This window comes from Pyrus communis, chromosome 7 (genome assembly GCF_041283825.1).
Source record: "Pyrus communis isolate YQ-2024b chromosome 7, ASM4128382v1, whole genome shotgun sequence".
Classification (NCBI taxonomy): domain Eukaryota; kingdom Viridiplantae; phylum Streptophyta; class Magnoliopsida; order Rosales; family Rosaceae; genus Pyrus; species Pyrus communis.
In genome coordinates this window covers 22,053,629-22,073,790 of record NC_142571.1, presented here as the reverse complement: position 1 = coordinate 22,073,790, position 20,162 = coordinate 22,053,629, and the positions used below count along the sequence as shown (strand labels likewise).

The 20,162-nt window shown below is 37.2% G+C and overlaps 2 protein-coding genes and 1 pseudogene across 4 annotated transcripts; all 3 read left to right on the top strand.

Moving 5' to 3' along the window:
• Positions 1–3,510: 3,510 nt before the first annotated feature.
• Positions 3,511–8,649, top strand: LOC137735560 (ACT domain-containing protein ACR10-like; annotated as a pseudogene). Its single transcript, XR_015964031.1, has 6 exons — positions 3,511–3,810; positions 4,123–4,344; positions 5,033–5,138; positions 6,508–6,842; positions 7,269–7,553; positions 7,686–8,649. The product of XR_015964031.1 is annotated as an ACT domain-containing protein ACR10-like (transcript).
• A 356-nt stretch (positions 8,650–9,005) lies between these two features.
• On the top strand, positions 9,006–12,884 carry LOC137734673 (protein SEEDLING PLASTID DEVELOPMENT 1). The gene is made up of 9 exons (XM_068473937.2): positions 9,006–9,805; positions 10,125–10,339; positions 10,435–10,585; positions 10,713–10,904; positions 11,083–11,245; positions 11,359–11,603; positions 11,838–12,014; positions 12,124–12,285; positions 12,406–12,884. The coding sequence occupies exons 1-9, from the start codon at positions 9,311–9,313 to the stop codon at positions 12,706–12,708; spliced, it is 2,103 nt and encodes a 700-aa protein (XP_068330038.2). The 5' UTR covers positions 9,006–9,310; the 3' UTR covers positions 12,709–12,884.
• Positions 12,885–15,196: 2,312 nt separating this feature from the next.
• LOC137734691 (glycine-rich RNA-binding protein RZ1C) lies at positions 15,197–19,883 on the top strand. 2 transcript variants are annotated; one of them, XM_088696547.1, is made up of 4 exons: positions 15,246–15,408; positions 16,346–18,614; positions 18,895–19,400; positions 19,507–19,883. In XM_088696547.1, exons 3-4 carry the CDS (start codon positions 18,898–18,900, stop codon positions 19,730–19,732), a joined length of 729 nt encoding a protein of 242 aa, XP_088552673.1. In that variant the 5' UTR covers positions 15,246–15,408; positions 16,346–18,614; positions 18,895–18,897; the 3' UTR covers positions 19,733–19,883. The 2 variants fall into 2 exon arrangements, with proteins under 2 accessions (XP_068330051.2, XP_088552673.1); XM_068473950.2 differs by lacking the exon at positions 16,346–18,614 and having other exon boundaries at positions 15,197–15,408.
• The last annotated feature ends 279 nt before the right edge of the window (positions 19,884–20,162 follow it).

The window sequence follows — 20,162 nt, the reverse complement described above, 5'->3', positions numbered from 1 at the left end:
CTTCACTAAAGTAGCCGGAAACCGAACCAGACCTATAATGAATTCTGCAAGTTATTCCTAAACAACAACACACAACTCAAATGAAAGGGATAGGAAAATTTACCAATTTTGGTGTAAGTGCTTGAAAGGCTTGCCCTGTATTTAGAATGAAAAAAGAAAAATATGCATACTTTATAACGAAGAAGAAGAGGTTTCTAATTTTTGTTTTAACCCTCCAAATCGTCGCAACCTCTCAACTTTAAACTCAAGTTAACCCATTCCCTAGCATCATTTGCCGTTCCACCACCTCTAGTTGCCTAATTTTATTTCTTCCAAATTCATTTAAGTTTCTTAATCCTAGACTCTAGTCTCAACTCTCAATCATAATATATATGTTACATTAACAAATTTCATCTTTGTAGATTCATTAATTGATGCGTTATGTTGTTGAGGAGAATTTATTGGTTTTTATTACCTTTGAGATTAATCTTGATTTATTTATTTTTTTTTTTAAGTAGAACAACTAGTGGTAAGCTACGGTTATCTACCTTCTGGAAGACTCACAGAGGCATTTCAGTTTTTGCCGGGCCATAATCAAGCAGACTCACCATGTGACATCCCACATCGCCCAGGGGAGTGATCCTTATATGTATATTCCCATCCCTACTAAGCACGAGGCCTTTTGGGAGCTCACTGGCTTCAAGTTCCATGGGAACTCAGAAGTTAAGCGAGTAGCGCATGAGAGCATTCCCAGGATGGGTGACCCATCGGGAAGTTCTCATGTGAGTTCCCAGAAACAAAATCGTGAAGGCATGGTCGAGGCCCAAAGCGGACAATATCATGCTACGGTGGTGGAGCGGGCCCAGGAAGTGGTCTCGCCAGGGCCGGGACGGGATGTGACACACCAGCTTGGAGCCTTGAACCCGGGACCTCCCTATTTTTTGTATTTTGAGAGCTGAAATCCGCACTCTTACCACTGGGCCACTTGATGTGGTTGATTAATTTTGATTATTCAATGAATCAAATTCAATAAAAAATAATGATATGAAACCAAACTAGTCTTTTTTTTTTTTTTGGAACTTTTATCTTGGGACCCCCCGATCTTGAAATCCTGGATCCACCACTGTGTAGATCCATAAAAATATACCAGATTGCCTGGTGATCGTGTTGAGTTAAGTGTGTAATGGATAAAAGATTGTTTTCAGAGTTATAACTGAGTTGACCTGAATTTGACTCCGCTAAAGTGGCTTGATTTTTACACTAGCCGAGCTTGGGTGAACTTAAAAAATTCAAGCCTGATACCGAACTCAAGTTGTTTCGAGCTATTTCTTATAGTAAATTTGCTCATGCAAAACTTTGCAATATCATAATAGGTTTTAGACTTAAGGGTGCTAACCTATCAATCATTTTAATATTGTCACGTATTGTGTTTATGATTTCTTTCTGTTTAACGTTTGGCACAAATAGGTGGAGGCTTTGCGTGATTGGGAAGATAATGTGAAGGCTTTGTTTTGCAAAGGCCAGGTAATAATCTTTAATTGGCAAGAATTCACAAAACCTTCTGGATGCTGTTTATAATCTAACTTCTCAGCATCTTACTGGTTGCAAACCTATTTAACATTCAATGACATCGACGCTGCAGTTGAAAGCTTCAAGAAGGCATTGGAGTTGGAACCAAATGATGGTCAGTGGTGTTACCCAATCTACCTAACGTCATATTGGAAAATAGGCTCTTTTATGAACTAGGTTATTCTTTCTTTTAAAGGAAAACTAATGAAATTGGCTTGAAAATTTTGAGTTTTAACGATAAGGACAAAGTAAAGGGTAAAGTAAATAATACCATGGTTGACTTTTTAGTGTAAAAATATGATTTTTCGTTAAAATGAATAATACCGAGAACTTTTCGTTAAAGTTCCCTTCTTTTAATTGTAAATATTTGCCAAAGTTGGGCTTCTTTAGATTAGAGAGCTGTTACAGGATTGTCATGCCAATCTTGAAATGATTTATTTTCCTTCAAACTTTTAGTTAAAATAAAGTTGCACATTTTTTTCCGAGGGACATTAACTCGACCGTGGTTGGTTTTTGATACTCAAACCTCTATGCTTTCAAAGTTAATGTCTTGGATCAGCTATCCGTTATACTATCAATGACAATTACAATACTTCTAATGCATTTGACATTTCCGCGGACTAAAATTGCTAGTATTCACCAAAACATACATCGTGAAAGGTGCCGGTCCACTTAAGCTCATCAAATTACTTAATTACAAAATTAAACCTACTTAACTGTAAAGCAATAGTTAATCCGGTTGGGAGCCCACAAATCAAGTGATCCGAGTCCTTAAAATTTGATCCAACGGCAAAAAATTATTACAACTTTTAAAAGTTTTTACTAGCTTTTCTGTTTTTGACCGTTTGATCAAATTTCAAATGCTCGAATCACTTGATTCATAGACTTTAGAGGAAGAGATCCGGAGAGAATCTTTTTCCATCCGGTTGAAGCAACAACCGCGTGGTCAACACTAATGGGTTAAGATCCTCTCTGGATCTTAACAGTCCGGATCCCCGCGGATCAACCAAAAAGCAGTAGCCTTGCTACAAATTATGTCGTCACTTCGTTCCTTCTCTTCCCAATTGCCGGAGATTCATCTGCTTGACATGAATCTGGGCTTGAGCATCGGCTTGGCTCAATGAATCTCAATTTGGTATAGTTTCTAGAGAAGCAGTCGGACATTTACTTGGCTCAATGGACATCGACTAAACAACGACCTTCGCCGAAGAAGCAGTCAGGCATCTCTGAGAAACATCATCGACCTCGCTGCAATGCAGCTGCATAGGGCTGCTACTTCTTTTGGACGATTGGGATCAGTTGATCCTCAGGATCCTGAAGGTTAAGATATGGAGATGATCTTAATCCAACACTAAGGGGGTATAGTCAAACTCAGATTTGAGAGGATTTTAAAAGATTTTAAAATCCTAGTGTAGTCAATTAAAAGTTTTTAAAGAATTTTAGAATCCATTTAAATCTAGGTGTAGTCAATTAAAAGATTTTAGAATTCATTCTACGTGTATTCAATTAAAATTTTTTAAATGATTTTAAAATCCATCCAAATCTAAGTATATTAAAAAAATTAAGGATTTTAATAAGTTGTGGATTTTGTGGGATTTACGAGCAAAAAATATATATAGTCAAGACTAAAAAGAATCCAACCTCACCCCCTAGAATTTCAGATCCTTCCATCATAATCCACCACAATTCATTCAAATTTTTTAAAATTCGTATGAATTTTGTAGAAGTTTTTAATCTTATTTAATCCTATAAAATCTATCACTTTTAAAATCTTAGCTTAACCACCCCCTAATCACACACGTGCTTTATTTTTTTATATCCTTTTCTAATCTTCTCACCGTCCAAACAGTAGATAAAGCGCAGGACGAGAAACTGAGAAGGTGCCGAGAAAAGAAAAGGCAGGGGAGAGGAATATCTCCGATCCAGCGATCCGTAATCCGTTGTTTGGCATCCAACCCCTGGTGTTCGGCGGAATCTCCAATCCATTTATACCCAGTAAACAACAACAGAAAGAATCCGAAAGTACCGAATTGGAAGCCTTTCGGGATCTCTTCTCACTTCATTTGTTTGCTGGGAGCTGGGGAAAACAGAGGAGCTGAAATCGAAGCAATGGGGATTTTGTACGAGGACATTGTGGTCATTAACCAGCCGGAGAAGGCCGGGGAGCCCACTGTCATCACTGTGAATTGTCCTGACAATACTGGATTGGGATATGATTTGTGCAGAGTTATATTGCTGTTTGGGCTCCGCATTTGCGGGGAGGTGAGGGTTTATTGATCGCTTTATATATTATGTTCGTTTGTTTTCTGAATTATTCTGAGTTTTTGGGAGGTGGGTGTTCGAAGTTTTGGCTAGAAAAATGGTGGGCAGTGTATCTTTTTCGTTTTATTTTAGTTTATTTTAGTTAATTTATTTTCTGGGAATTTGCCTATAGTTTTTTTTTCCTAGTAAAATTGCAAATGTGTTTTTCTTCATCAATCTTATTTGAGTTTGCAGTCGTAATTTTGTTCTTAAGTTTCGATTGATATTTTTGATGAATTATTTGGTGACCAATATGCTTACTTTGTGGATCAGATGTTTCAACTGATGGGAAATGGTGCTACCTAGTGTTTTGGGTGGTGGGAAAACCAAACACAAGGTGGAATTTGTTGACAAAGAGACTGTTGGAAGTGTGTCCATCGTATTTTTCGACTTCTGGAATATTCTATTACCGGCCTGAAAACCAGCAACCTAAGCCTCCAAATGTGTTCCTTTTGAAATTTTGCTGTTCTTATGAACGGGATGCCCTTTTGCATGGTAATGCTAATCTTTCATTACAAAGAATATCAATTGCATGAGTACATTTAGTAGTTGTTCACCTGAAACTTCGGTAGGTGTTACCCTTGAGCTTAATTTGCTTAGAGATATTGCACTTACTGAATATTTGCATATCTTGCTCAGTGATTTATCTGAAATCTTCCTACCAACTTAGTAAGCGTTTTGAATTCAACAAAGTTATGACTATCTTTTTTGAGTGATTATTATTTTTGTATGTGATTAAATAGAAAGGCGATGATCTCCAACGATTGATATCATGAGTTCCCATATGTAGCAGTGTTGTGTAATAGGCAAGAAAATCAGTCCTTTTCATTTCCCTTGTTTAGAATGAATACGAATTACCAATGAATGTAATTTATGACAGATTGGTATAAGTATAGATTATTCCTTTTAGTGTGTTTTAATGAAAAAGAAGACAATTGAACTATTACCAATATGATCCCTATTTCCACAATTTGGTATAGCATAAATGACAACGCTAATTCTGTTTTTGTTTCATTTTGAGAAATCATTAAAGTATAAGTATTATTCGGTTCTGTATTTATTTACGCTTCATTTACCTTGTACTACCTACACTTTTGAGTGCATCTCAGTAATTGAGTGGGAAATGTACTGTATGGAGCCTTATATTTTGTCAGATTTACCTTAATGCATTTTCGTCCAATAGATGTCTCAGAGGTTCTCTGTGAGCTGGAGCTCACAATAAATAGAGTGAAGGTCTTGACTGCCCCAGATGGGAGAGTAATGGACCTCTTCTTCGTTACGGATACAAGGTTTGTCATTCTTGACATTACTTCCCTTTTAATAAATAATGTCTGTGCAGCATTTCTGCCTGTACTTTGTCTTTATACTTCTCTAGAATACAGCGAAATAACTGTTCTTTTCTCCCATTTCAATTAGAGAACTTCTTCATACAAAAAGAAGACAAGATGAAACGATTTATTCTCTAAAGCATTGGCAGGATCGGAAGTTACCGCATGTTCACAGGGTTCTCTGTATCTCCCTTCTGCTATTACTGAGGAAATGTTCAGTTTATAGCTGCCCAGCAGATGCCTAAACAGATCTGTTGCCTCCAACCCCCATTTCCGTAACTGTGGACAATCACCTTAGCCCATCTCACACACTTGTTCAAATCTTCTGCCAGGATCATAAAAGTCTAATATATGACATCATGAGAACTCTGAAGGATTACAATATTCAGGTACATCCATTAAGCTAAAAAGAAAAATTTTTGGGAATGAAAAACTTTTAGATTTCATTCTGGTTCAAAATTAACCATTTCTATAAGAAAGCCAGTTGTCATCATCACTCATCTAATATATTGATTACAAGTTTATGCTCGTAGAAAATTAATTTGTTTTATTAAGTTTCAGTACGTGATGTATGCAGTATACTCTTTTGTAGCAATTTAAAAAAAAAAAAAAAAAAAAAATTATTGAATCGTGAATGACTCCTCAGTGAAATCATACTTAGAAAGGATTCTTTGTAATCGAACTTTTGTATACTTTATTTGTTACCTGAGATCTGATATTTGGTAACAACCTTATTTAGATTTATATCGGTTATGAATATTTTTGCTCAATAGCAGTGTTGTGTAATAGGCAAGAAAATCTATCCTTTTCATTTCCCTTGTTTAGAATGAATATGAATTACCAATGAATGTAATTTATGACAGATTGGTATAAGTATAGATTATTCCTTTTAGTGTGTTTAAATGATGCTAATTCTGTTTTTGTTTCATTTTGAGAAATCATTAAAGTATAAGTATTATTCGGTTCTGTATTTATTTACGCTTCATTTACCTTGTACTACCTACACTTTTGAGTGCATCTCAGTAATTGAGTGGGAAATGTACTGTATGGAGCCTTATATTTTGTCAGATTTACCTTAATGCATTTTCGTCCAATAGATGTCTCAGAGGTTCTCTGTGAGCTGGAGCTCACAATAAATAGAGTGAAGGTCTTGACTGCCCCAGATGGGAGAGTAATGGACCTCTTCTTCGTTACGGATACAAGGTTTGTCATTCTTGACATTACTTCCCTTTTAATAAATACTGTCTGTGCAGCATTTCTGCCTGTACTTTGTCTTTATACTTCTCTAGAATACAGTGAAATAACTGTTCTTTTCTCCCGTTTCAAATAGAGAACTTCATACAAAAAGAAGACAAGATGAAACGATTTATTCTTTAAAGGCTGTTTTAGGAAATGCCTTGTTAAGTTGCGAAATTGAATTGGCAGGATCAGAAGTTACTGCATGTACACAGGGTTCTCTGCATCTCCCTTCTGCTATTACCGAGGAATTGTTCAGTTTAGAGCTGCCCAGCAGATGCCTAAACAGATCTGTTGCCTCCAACCCCCATTTCCGTAACTGTGGACAATCACCTTAGCCCATCTCACACGCTTGTTCAAATCTTCTGCCAGGATCATAAAAGTCTAATATATGACATCATGAGAACTCTGAAGGATTACAATATTCAGGTACATCCATTAAGCTAAAAAGAAAAATTTTTGGGAATGAAAAACTTTTAGATTTCATTCTGGTTCAAAATTAACCATTTTTATAAGAAAGCCAATTGTCATCATCACTCATCTAATATATTGATTACAAGTTTATGTTCGCAGAAAATTAATTTGTTTTATTAAGTTTCAATACTGGATGTATGCAGTATACTCTTTTGTAGCAATTTTAAAAAAAATTATTGAATCGTGAATGACTCCTCAGTGAAATCATACTTAGAAGGGATTCTTAGTAGTCGAACTTTTGTGTACTTTATTTGTTACCTGAGGTCTGATATTTGGTAACAACCTTATTTAGATTTTGTATCTTTTATGAATATTTTTGCTCAATGTCTGGTTCATTATTTTAAAATGGTGATTCTATTGAATATTCTTGCTCAATATCAGGTTTGTTATGGACGATTCTATGCTAACCCAAGAGGAAACCACGAGGTGGACTTGTTCATAATGCAAGCAGATGGCAAGAAGATTGTTGACCCCAACAAGCAAAATGCATTATGTTCCCGCTTGAGAATTGAGCTCTTGCGTCCTCTTCGAGTGGCTGGGGTGAGCCGTGGTCCAGACACTGAGCTGCTGGTTGCTAACCCCGTTGAGTTGTCTGGCAGGGGTCATCCTCTTGTCTTTTATGATATCACACTGGCCCTCGAAGTTCTACAAACATGCATCTTTGCGGTACTGGCTCCAACCGATCTTATGAATATCTTGTGCTAGTTCATTGTAATTTCCTTTAGGCCAATTGAGAGGAACGATTCCCGCTTTAGTTTGATTCTCATTCTACGATTCATTGTGCTTTCATTGTTTCAGGTTAAGATAGGCAGACACATGAACCGAGATCGAGAGTGGGAGGTATACAGGATCCTACTAGATGAAGGAGTAGGTTCTCTAGTGCCAAGGAACAAAATTGAGGAAGGTGTAAGAAACAAATTGATGGGTTGGGAATAGATTGGATGCCAAATTAGTTACTGGCTTCCGTCACTGTACAGTGTAGAGTGTACAACATATTTTCTTAAGCACCGAGTTCTACCACGGCAGGATGCCACCCGGTAAATCAGTAGGCGCATAATAAAAGAGCTAATGGACTGCATAACCTCCGTCTTAACTTGCATTGCTAATGAAAGACGCTCGGCAGTCTCAGCTTCTGGCATATTTAGGTAACAAATGTTTCAGTATTTCATCCTATTCGTCTTCATTATTTTCTGAATTCTCTCTATCTAATCTATCATTATAGACTATATCACAATTTGAACTGTTGGTAGAAGATCAAATTTGAGGAATGGTTTAGGGTTATTAGTTATAAGTCGGATGAGTTTCTCCGTCCAGGCAAGCCACCGTGATTTCAAGATGGCTCTTGCTATGCTGCATATGGAGTATAGGCATGGCACATAGCAAGAGTAGTCTTCGTCGGTGGCCTGCACCATTCTTGCACGGCTAAAAGACTGATTTGTGTTTTGGTTCTGATTTTGCTTCAAAGTCTCAAAAGTCGACCTAATACGAAACTGAGATAGGGAAGGGGACCATAAATATTTCTCTGTATTCTACAGCCAAAGAAAGTCCATCCTTCTTGCCATTCAGATCGTTCGATTGTGACCCGAAGCGTGTTACGCAATACATATATATTTTTGTATATGCCTCAAGAAAGTGAATGAGAAAAAGCATATACCTTGAGTATTAGTAGGTAAAATGTGAGTCTAGACAATGATTATGATCTTGCAGTTTGTGTAAAAGTCTCACTTCGGTTCATATGGTTTCATTTTTCGTCTGTAATTTACTAATTGTTGCAATTTAAGTACAATGATTTAGTTTTTTCAATTAAATTTAGAACGCTTCGGTTACGTACGAGGTGTTCTACACTTTTGAAAACGAAGACGTTCAATTTAAACACATTGGTCAATCATTTGCTAATTTTGTCGAACAATTAATGAAATTAAAGTAGTCCCAAAATTTAGAAGCCAGACTTAAGACTACAATTATAATATAACCAAAATGGGGAAAGAGATTGTCGTTAGCACTTCAGAATAACCATCTATCGACCTTTTGTTTTCACTAAAGAAACGTTAAAATAACTATTCTGAAGTGCTAATGATACTTCAGTTATAAATAAGCCCAATTTTTGGAGTGCAAGAAAGGAAATAATGATTTTTCAATAGAGTTCCAAAAGTAACAGCTTTGAAAAGTATGTGTGGCCGGTGACGCAGCCCCACGCGACTGAACTTCTAGCTTTCAACGGTCGTTAACAGTTTGTTGGGTTGCTCTTCGCCGGTCCCACTTTCCCTCCAAAACTCCAATCGCGGAGGAGATACCTCCGAATCTTCTCCAATCCGGACACACACCGGAAACAAGATCACGAACTCCACTCTTCAAAAACTACAACCATAAAAAAAAGAAGAAAAAAATCGGAGCCAATTTGTAAATAAAAAAAAAAAAAAAAAATGAGAGCTTTGAGCTCAAAATTCGTGCTGGTTGATCTGCAGAGCTCATGGCAATCGGCAAACCAGATCCCAATCTCGACCCTCTGCTACCTCCAGAACTCCAAATTCATCTCCGCAGTCTCTTCGACGTTTCGTCGAACAAGTGGTGGGCGTAAGCCGGTTGCTTCGTCCAAATCCTCCACCCCATGGATTCCGTCCCCGGGGATTCGGAGGCCGTCCGATCGGTTCTTTTCCGGAAATGGGTTGGTTTCGAAGTCTCCGAATTCGAATCCGCCTTCCACGTCGCAGCCGGAGGCAGGTTCGGAGCTGGGAATGTTACTTGAATTGTTGCCTTTGAGGATGAGGAGTGAGCTATACAGGCACGAGGAGATTGGCGAGCTCGTTGAGGTTGTGATGGATTTGGGGAGGAGTCCGATTGCGAGGTTACCTTCCGGTGATTGGGTGATCTCCGAAAAGCCAGTGAATCATGAAGATCTACGGCACGCTGTATCGAAGGTATGGAGCATTGTTATGCACACTGAGACTTAAAGTCATATTTGCATGAAATAATTTTATTTGGACAATCTTCAATTTGGTGTTTAGTGGCTGTCTTTCTGGTTTGATTATTTGTTTAATGCTTGATCAAACTGTTAATTTTGGACCTTCGTGTGATTGGTCATGCTAATGATTGGTAAAAAGCTATTAACTTTGTATTTCAAATGGATTGATCAATGTCATTTAATTTTTTAAATATTATGTAGTTGGTATATTTGTCGAGGAAGATGTAAGTATTTATTTATGTGTTTCTTATGTAAAGCTACTTTCTTTTTTATAGGTTAGTGAGTTTTCAGATGACAACCGTTCGGGTATTAACAATTCACTACACCGGATAAGTGCTATTCGAAACCGTAAAATGCAAATCATTGGCCTCACTTGCCGGGTGGGACGAGCTGTCTCAGGTAGTGCTGAGATCATAAGCGACTTGGTTAAGGGTGGAGGTTCCATCTTGGTCATTGGTCCTCCTGGAGTCGGAAAGACAACCTTGATCAGGTATGTCCTACTTCTGGTTTAAGGAAATGGACATTTGGATTCATTTTCTCCAACTTGGCATCACACATAAACATGATATGAATTTGTCCGTGCAGAGAAATTGCAAGAATGCTGGCAGATGATCATATGAAGCGTGTTGTGATTGTGGATACATCTAATGAGATTGGTGGAGATGGAGATGTTCCTCATGCAGGAATAGGTCGTGCAAGGAGGATGCAAGTTCCTAATGTCAATATGCAACATAATGTGAGTGTTGACAAAAATTCTATTGCTTTTTATCTCCAACTGTTGCTTTAGTTCGCAAGTAGGAAGTTTGTGCTTTTTTTCCTTTCACCCACATCATCGTTTTGCCCTCTTTCGAACTTTTGTGCAGGTTATGATTGAGGCAGTGGAAAATCATATGCCCGAAACCATCATAATAGATGAAATTGGAACAGAACTTGAAGCATTGGCTGCCAGTACGATTGCTCAAAGAGGAGTCCAACTAGTTGGAACTGCACATGGAATGACGATAGACAACATAATGAAGAACCCTTCTCTACAGATCCTTGTTGGCGGCATAGAGGTGCAAAGCCATGCTACTCGTCAACTCTATCATTTAATAGTTGTACACAAATCTATTGGTTCTGTTTGTTGGAGTCATATATGACAGATCATTAACACTGTAGATATTGTGTTGAGAGACCATACCAAGAAGGCTTTCGCAGATTTATTGACCAAAAGCAGTTTTGATCTGAATACAGAGTGTGACCCTTGGTGATGAAGAAGCAAGAAGAAGGAAGGTGCAGAAGACAATTCTTGAAAGAAAGGGGCCTCCTACATTTACATGTGCTGTGGAGATTATATCTAAAATGGAACTTCGTGTGCATCACAGATTAGATGCAACTGTTGATGCTATACTGGCTGGTATTTTTCACTTTCTTCTTTGGAGCATCCCAGTGTCTTAACCGCTTTATTTACCTTACAACTGAATTGTTTGGACAACTATTATTTTAATTTGAAATCTTTCTTGGTTGTAGGAAAATCTCCTCTGTTTGAAATCCGTCGTGGTGATGCGGATGCTAATGGCTCTTGCCAGTCTATCTCACTACCTGAAAAGAATTATCTAGAAGTGTCTGATTTTACTCTTAAGAAAGACATTGATTCCTCTGGTATAGAGTATGATGATGAAGATCCAGATCATTCTGCTAAACAGTCAAAAAAATTCAGCAGTAAAAAATCTGTGAAGAAGAGGAGTTCGCCAGTTTGTGTATATATATACAAGGTATATTACTTAGGTTTGTATATGCTTCACTATGCATTTCTATTGGAAATTTCAAGCCCACGCTCATTTAAAGTGAGAGCAAAGGTCATATATTATCGTATGTGTTGACTATGTGGCTGAGTTGAGAAGAATAACTTCATTAATTTTGCCAAGTTGCTGTTGAATGGTAGATAGTTTTTATCAGGTTGATTTTAAAAACAAAAACTTCATTTCTATTATATTGATGTATTGTAGATTCTTGAAGCTGATCTGCTACAAGTGGCAAAGGTAATGGGGCTTGAAGATGAAATAGAAATGACTGAAGATATCGGAACAGCTGATGCAATAATAGCATCCAGTTCTGAAATGAAACAAAACCCATGGATCCGCAGTGTTGCGAAGTTCCACAAGTTGCCTGTATTTGTCATGAAGGTAGTCTCATCTTCTTTCGTTTTTTGAAAATTCACTATTTGTATTTGTATGTCTATATATTCTTGTATAGTACAAACGCCATGGCTCATTCAGATATTTTTCTTTCCAGTTAAATACCATGGCACAAATGGTCAAGGCAGTTCGGATGATTCTTGAAATGGAATCTGTTGGCTCTTTGCCAAAGCAGATGGTCAATAGTTCTTTCGACATTGAAATTGAAGATGATGCCCCAAAAAGAAAACCATCTTTGGAAGAGATTGATGCATTGGAGGTACATTTCCGTTCCCAATTTTTCCCTTTTCAGTCTGTAAACTGTTTCAGTTCATTCTACAGCACAATCCTTACCTACATCATCTGCTTAATACAAAGTTTCTCCTTTTGTTTGTGATAGGAGGTTCGACTAGCGATTGAGTACATTGTGATTCCTGGTGGAGAGCCAGTAGAGCTTCTCCCAAGACGCTCTGAAATAATCGCTCGACAGCTTGAGCTAGTGGAAAGTTATCAGTTGGCGGCTGAAAATTCAGGCACCGAGATGAATCCGAGGTTGCAGATTCTTCCCATGAGATTAAACAATAAGAAAGCTCCAAAACGTGTTAAATCCAGTTCAAGTTTTCTGGAGGTGATTAACTCCAAATCGCTAACCAGCGGAGGTGGAGGAACCAGTGTACCTAGGCTGCCATTTTTATCTGAATAAAAATGGATGCAGACTGTAGCCTCAAACTGTAACATATTTCAATCACTGGTTGATAGGCCATTTCATTCCATGTATAGTCGCGTAAATTATGTATTTCATTTAATGTAATTATTTCGAATAATGTAACAAGCTCTTTGTAGTTGTTTCATCTTCAACGAAATAGTGTATTCCGATCAGATTTTTTTCTTTTGTTTTCTGTTTACTAGTGCAGTGACTCAGGTCTCAAGTTACAAGTGAAATACACATTTTCTCTGTCTCTCTCCTCTTCCTTCGTCGTCTTCCTTCCCTCTCCTATTTCTTCTTCATACATCTCTCTCCGTCCTCTCCTCCTTTTTCATATTGTTCTCTAGATTTATGAGTTTTTTTTTTCTATTCTAAGAATGATTCGACTTTAGATTTTTAGTTCTTTTATTTTAGTTTTTTTTTTTAAAGTATTTGATTTTGAGGTTTTGATTGATTTGTATGCATGAATTTTGAAACTAACCTTGCAAAAGTGAGAAAAGTTATTGAAACTGATTTGTAGAAGTGCGAAAATTTTGAAATTGATCTTGCAGAATTGCTAGAATTTTGAAATGTACATGACTTGTGAAACAGATCTTGCAGAAGTGCATAAAATTAATTTTTATGGATTTAAACCAATTCTAGAAGCATCAAACAACAGAGCATTTGAAGCTCCGACTAGAATACGGGCATCCCAAATATGAAGATTAGCAGACTTGATACTAATAAAAGCTAAAGCATCGGTCACAAAGTCAACTTCTCTAAAGATATGACACCACCTAACTTCCTGAAAAGCGCTCAGTTGACATCCTCAAGGATGGATCTCAAGTTCCAAGGAATCTTGCACTTCCCTTGAACAACATCAATAATTAGCTTTGAGTTGCCCTCGACGATAATATGAGAGAAATTCTTCCTCTTCGCCCAGCAAATAGCTTCCTGGAGTGCTAAGGCCTCAGCCACTTCAATGGTATTATGGCCTAAGTTTAAAGCTCTCGCAATCAGAGGGTTCCCCAACTCATTCCTAAGCAGAAAAACCTCTAGCTGCAATTGAGTTAATGACCGACCCATCAAAATTGATTTTAACAAAGGGAGGAGACGGCTTACACCATTTAGTAGTGTCGCTCGAACTCATGGTTCCTACTCGAACACCACAAATGACATTTTCCTTAAAGAACTCATTTGTAACCAACATTGCCCTAATGTAAGTTTGGTTACAAATGCGATTCTCGCTTTTGAAAATTATACCATCTCTCTCATTTCAAATTTGCCTGCGGATCATTAAAGCTTTACCAAAAGTACTTTACTCCCTCCCATCCTTATGAGGGAGGGTATTCAATCAATCCACCACATTGTTACTAGCTAGAGTATATCTCAGCAAATCATCATTAGCCAAGTTCCCCACTTGCCTAGCAATGCACTGTAAAAAGATATGCTCTTGATCATCTTCATTATTTTTACAGAACAAACAACTCATATCAATGTTATTAATAAACCTACTCAGTCATGCTCTAGTGTGAAGCTTACCTTTAATTAGACATCACCCAAAGATGATGTCAGTTTGTAGTTTTAACTTGGTTAAGTAATAAGTATATTAGAGGTATGGCAGTAATGTTGAAATTTTGATTTGGTTGTTTTTGGGCTAGGTTCGGTAGGGTTTGGATTTTTGTCGAATGATTCAAAACTGATGAAGATTTATGGGAGAGTAATAGTTTTAGGATGAAATGCTGATTTAGTCTCTCAATTATCACCTCAGTGAAAATTAGGTCTCTGAATTATTTTTTTCAGTAAAATAAGTCCATAAATTCATTAAAAATTGCTAATTTCATCCCTACTATTATATTCAAAGCTATTTTATCAAATTTTTCGTCTACTTAAGTCACTTGACACACTTTAGAATGTAATACCGTAATTTTCTAGCCTATAAGCCCTTTACATTTCACATAGGTTGCAAATCTAACGTCTAATTTACCTTTCAAAGTTAACTTACACTATTTCTTAAGAAAAACTACCAATTATCCTCCAAAGTTAACTTCATATACTATTTCTTTATTGAAAAACTACCAATCTACCATCTAATGTGTATCACATGCAAGTAACGTGACTTAAATTGACGGAAAATTGAATATAGTAGCTTCTAAAATAATATTAGGGATCTAATTGGCAGATTTTTATAATTCAAGGACTTATTTTTCCAAAAAAAAAAAAAAAAAAGATTTAGGTACTTAATTTTCAGTGAGATGAGAATTCAAGAATTAAATTGACAATTCATCCATAATTTTATTAATCTTGTTTTATTTTTTCTTTTAAATTTTAATTTTAAAACTCGTACTATACTTACCAATGTGTCCATGCCACACAAGCGAGATGAAAGAACATGAGGCCAGGTGAAAGTGATTCAGTTGCAAATTGAGAGGGATAAAGTGAGATTTTCGTCCAAGCACAGGGGCATACTAATAAATAACCCAAAATAGTAAAAAGGGAATAATCGAAGTAGCAGCATAGGATACAAGAATACGAAGCGGTTAGGGTTTGGCTCGTCACACAGTAGACTAGAGAGAGAGAGAGAGAGAGAGAGAGAGAGAGAGAGAGATGGCAGGGAAGGAAGAGTACAGAATATTCGTGGGCGGGTTGTCGTGGGACGTCACGGAGCGTCAGATGGAAAGCGCTTTCCAACGTTTCGGCAAAGTTCTTGAAGCTCAGGTACCCTCAATTTTTTTTTTTTAGCTTGTTTTTCGATGTTTAATCATCCAGTCAAATCATAATTGTATATGAACCCTAATTGTTTCCAATCCTATTTGTCTGTCAATTGTGTCAATTAAAAGAGGGCATGCATTTTTGGGTTTCAGCTGCTTTACTTTGCTTGCAAACTATATGGAAAGATCTTATCGTTTTACTTTTTTTTTTTTTTTTTTTTTTTTTTTTTTTTTTTTTTTTTTTTTTTTTTTTTTTTTTGCTGGTATGGAACAAATTTGAATTTAGGGTTTTAAGAGGTGAAAAAGCCCCAAATTTTTTAGTCAGTTTGAGGCTATAATTTGACCCTATATATACACATTTAGTTGATTTTAGAAGAAACAGTCAAAATCTTTGTTGCAAAAATTTTCATCAATTCGGGCCTTTTGTTTGAATTAACTTTATATCCTGCCTGCCCAAGATATTTGAAGTACAAATTGGTTGAACTTTCACAGAAGCTTTTGGGTTTGAGGTAGGAAGTTTAGACAATGGTTTTTTATGGCTATACTGCATGTTTATTACTTGTTCGATTGATCCTGATTATCGATTTCAAATCATGCTCTTTCCACATGTTCCATGAGCTTGTTTTACCCTATTATTTTCTGTATGAAGTGCCCTTCTTGAGCGAAAACAAATGAAACAAATAAACTACTTAATGAGATATTTAATTGTCAGTTATGTGATTCTGACCTCAGCATATCTTTGATTGTACATTTACAAGGAGCATTGATATTAATTCTACATGTGTATGTGTAACTACGATTACTTATGTTTATTTTGATTTTATCCTTTTCTTTCGATAGTTTCTGTTGTCCTCACTGTGTATTAATTCTCCTTATTTGTTTTCATGTCTTTTTGGAATGCCGGTTAAAATCTTTTGATGCTGTACGTGTATGGGTTTTCGTAGAGATATTTTTGTTTGAGTGGTTGCTTCGAGTTGCTGAAGCTTGATGCGATTTTTTGGGACTAGTTATAGCTGATGATTAAGAAATATCAAGGCAGGAAATATTACACAGGCAGATGGTATCTGGATGTGTGGAATTGAGTTCAAGGTAGCCCAGTTAACTGCTTTCTTAGTCTCATCTGCTGTACAAAGATTTACTGTTGAAAAGATTTGTGGTTGGGATCCACAAGATTTATTGATGAAAAGATCTGTGGTTGTGATAGTCTTGGAACTTCGGTATATAAGTAAGGCTTTGAGGGTGGGCCGACGAATCATCAACTGACAAGATATGACAACTTTGAGAAGTTTATCTTTTTTGTAGGAAGTATATTTCTGTTTGGATTCTGTGGCTCTGCAGCCTAAGTTTGACTTGGTTATTGTTTGATCAAGGGATGTTTTTACTTTTGCTTCAACAACGGTTTCTATCTTATTAGAACTAATGCTCTCAACGGTTTGGCCATATTTCGTATCGGTTGGACTCAAAATGTGTCGATAGTGAAGGATGTGTCTGTTTTCTGAGAGCATTTTGAGCTGAATAGGGTGTCCTTATCTATGTTCCTTTGTTCCTTTCTTCTTCTTCTTTTTTTTTTTTTTTGTTTTTTTTTTTTTTTTTTTTTGTGGTTCATAGAATTCAGAAGTTTATATACTGTCAACTCATCATTTGTTGTCATATGGGTTATGCAGTTTTCTTAGCGACTGCTAAATCAGAGATTTTTGTTGTCTCTTGTTAGTTGTTCTTCAGATATGTTATATCCTTGATGCTTGATCTTTTAGTTATGATTGGAGGTCTGCTAGGTATCAACTTTGAGTTTGATTGGATGAGACTGCAAAGAATCAAGTCTGAATTAGTCAATCCAAACATCGTGTCAATGAGGTCCTCTCATCCTGCTATTGTGGAGTGCTCATGAAGTCTGAGCCTTCTTTTCAGCCTTCTGAGTTGAATTGCTTATTTTTCAAACTAGTCGAATTTTTTTTTTTTTTAATTAAAATTTATTAATTTTTTTTAAGGGGTTTCAAAAGATTTTCATAGTCAAATATTATGTGCAATAAGTTTATCTAGTGTGTTATGAACTCAACAATCTAAACCTGGTAGAGTTATTTACATATATCATGAAGCTTCCAACACACTTTCGGTCTTGTCACTTGCGAGCACATTTATGCTATCGATTCAGTGGATCTCATGAGACATCATCCGGATCACTAGCAGTCTTTTCAGATTCCAGAAACAGTGTTTAATTGAGGTTCGCTTGGCAAGATGAATTCAGCAACATCAACGCTACACCAGATATGGATGCTGCTTAGCTCATCTGTAGTTCCAGTATTGATTTAAGATACGATAACTTTGGTGTTGTAATAGTAGTACTTTTGGCCACCTCAGTATCCGAAAATCTGAATCTGTTCCAAGTTGGAGTCTTGGTATATGGAGTGGGCATGGGCACACATTTTTTCTCTCTCTTTCTATCCACTGGCATTTCATCTTTGGGCACAGTGATGTCGAGTTTTTGGTAGGCAGTGGTCTGATAATTGCAAGTACTTAAAAGTTGTCAGAACATCCTCCATCAAAAAAGGTTGTCAGAACATGGATCTCCATGGCTCTGTGGTATCTTTTATGAGTTTAGTAGGTCTAAATTTTCTGGTTGAAAGAGATAATCATCATTTTCAATAGTTCTGCTATTTTGAGCTGACAATTGGATGGAGCATCTTTGCTGTCTTTGACTGATTTTTGTTTCTTTTACGAACTTAATGAAACACTATGAGAATGAGTGATTATGGATCGAGTTGGTTGTGGTCTGCAAAATGAACACAGTTTTTTAGGACACCTTGATATCTTTTTGTGTTCTATGTGGCTTGTTTTGAATAGTGGAAAGATCAAATATTGCAATTGCTGCCTTTGAGACATTTGGGAGAACATTCTTTTTGTGAATACAAGATGGATGCTTGCCTGGTGTGTGTAGTAATATCGTAATTTCTGGTAGTCATGTTGGGATTAAGGATCAGTGAGAAGTTAACCATATCACAAAGCTACTGCTAGCACCGATGACCAATTGAATTTGAATGCAACTGTTTGAGAGTAGACGCATTTGACTTTGTGGTGGGTAGGTATCAGTTTATGCTGGATATAGTTTATTGGATTTTGTGAGAAGTCAAGATCAGAAGTGATTCCTCTATAGTTATCAGAAATTTTTCAGTTTGAAACAAGGTTCAATCTGTTATCCATAGTAACGAAGAGAAAGTAAGTTATCAATTTGTTAAATTTAATTACCAGTTAGGATGTGTGCTAAGTATACATTGCTAATTCATATCTCATTCTCAAATTTTGTGTTCGTATTCTGTGTTCCCTGTCTATTAATTCTTCTTCCAGCTTCTCAGCAAGATCTGTGGCTGGGTGAGGCAAGTTGCGTTTAGTTCCTGGTTGTGAACTCCTGGGAGTAGTTTTATAGATTGTTGTCTCACTTTTGGTTAATATAGATGAATTTCATTTATAAGAAATGGCTAATGTGGTATTTTTATAGATCATGATGGAAAGAGATACAAACCGACCTCGAGGTTTTGGGTTTATTACATTTGGGGATCGGCGAGCAATGGAAGATGCAATCCGGGAGATGCATGGGCGGGAGCTTGGTGATCGCATAATCTCTGTGAACAAAGCTCAACCCAAAATGGGAGGGGGAGGAGCAGGAGAGGATTCTGACCATGGCTATAGAGGCGGTGGTTACTCGTCTGGTGGCAGGAGAAACTATGGGGGAGGAGATAGACCTGTTGGACAAGATGAATGCTTCAAGTGTGGGCGACCAGGACATTGGGCCCGAGATTGCCCTTCGGCAGGTGGTGGAAGAGGTGGTGGAGGTTCATTTTCATCACATTCTAGGTTTGGGGCTGGTGGCCGTGGGGATCGTTTTGGTGGAGACCGCGGTCGCTACATGGATGATCGTTATGATGGAGGGCGCTATGGAGACAGGGACCGTTTTGACAGCAGAGATGACAAATATGGGAGCCGTGATCGCTATGTTAGTGACAGGTATTAGTGACTGCTTTACCAATTGTTCCTTTCTCATTTATGATTGCTCTGAATAATAACAAACAAAATCCGTTTTACCTCAACTTTCTCTGACATTTCCTTGTAGGTACCCAGCTGGTGATCGTTTTGCAAGTGACAGGTACGGTGGTTCTGATCGTTACCCGCAGAATGGTTATGGCAAAGATAGAGGCTATGATAGGGACGGTGGCCCAAGAGGAGGCGACAGATATGCTAGTGGAGGGCCTGCGAGAGACGACAATTACAGAAGCAGGCCAGGTCCTTATGACCGCCCTAGCAGGGGAGGGCGCCCATCGTCATTTGACCGTTACTAAAGTGCTGCCGTTGGGTGGCTCGGCTGTTTCATGAAACTTGTAGCTGTTTATACTCTTTTAGGTTCTTGATGTGGGACGTTGAGATTGCAATTTTAATGTAGGATTGATGGATGATATGCATTTTAATTCAGTATTTTCCTGTTCCATAATATTTATTACTCTCATCAGTCATCCCCCCTTCTTTCTGGTTGATTGGCAAACAAATGAGGCAACATAAAAAGAAAATGAGGTCCTTTTCTTGCTCTTTTATTCCACATATTGATATGTATTGTCTTGTGTTTGCTTTCCATCCTTTCTATTTCTTGTTGAATTTCATATGGTTCTGTTTTGAATATTTAACCCCACGGATATCAACATTTGTTTGAATCTATCAGTCAAATGTGTAACTTCTTTTGTCATTACGATCGAGTGATATTCCTCTTCACTTGGA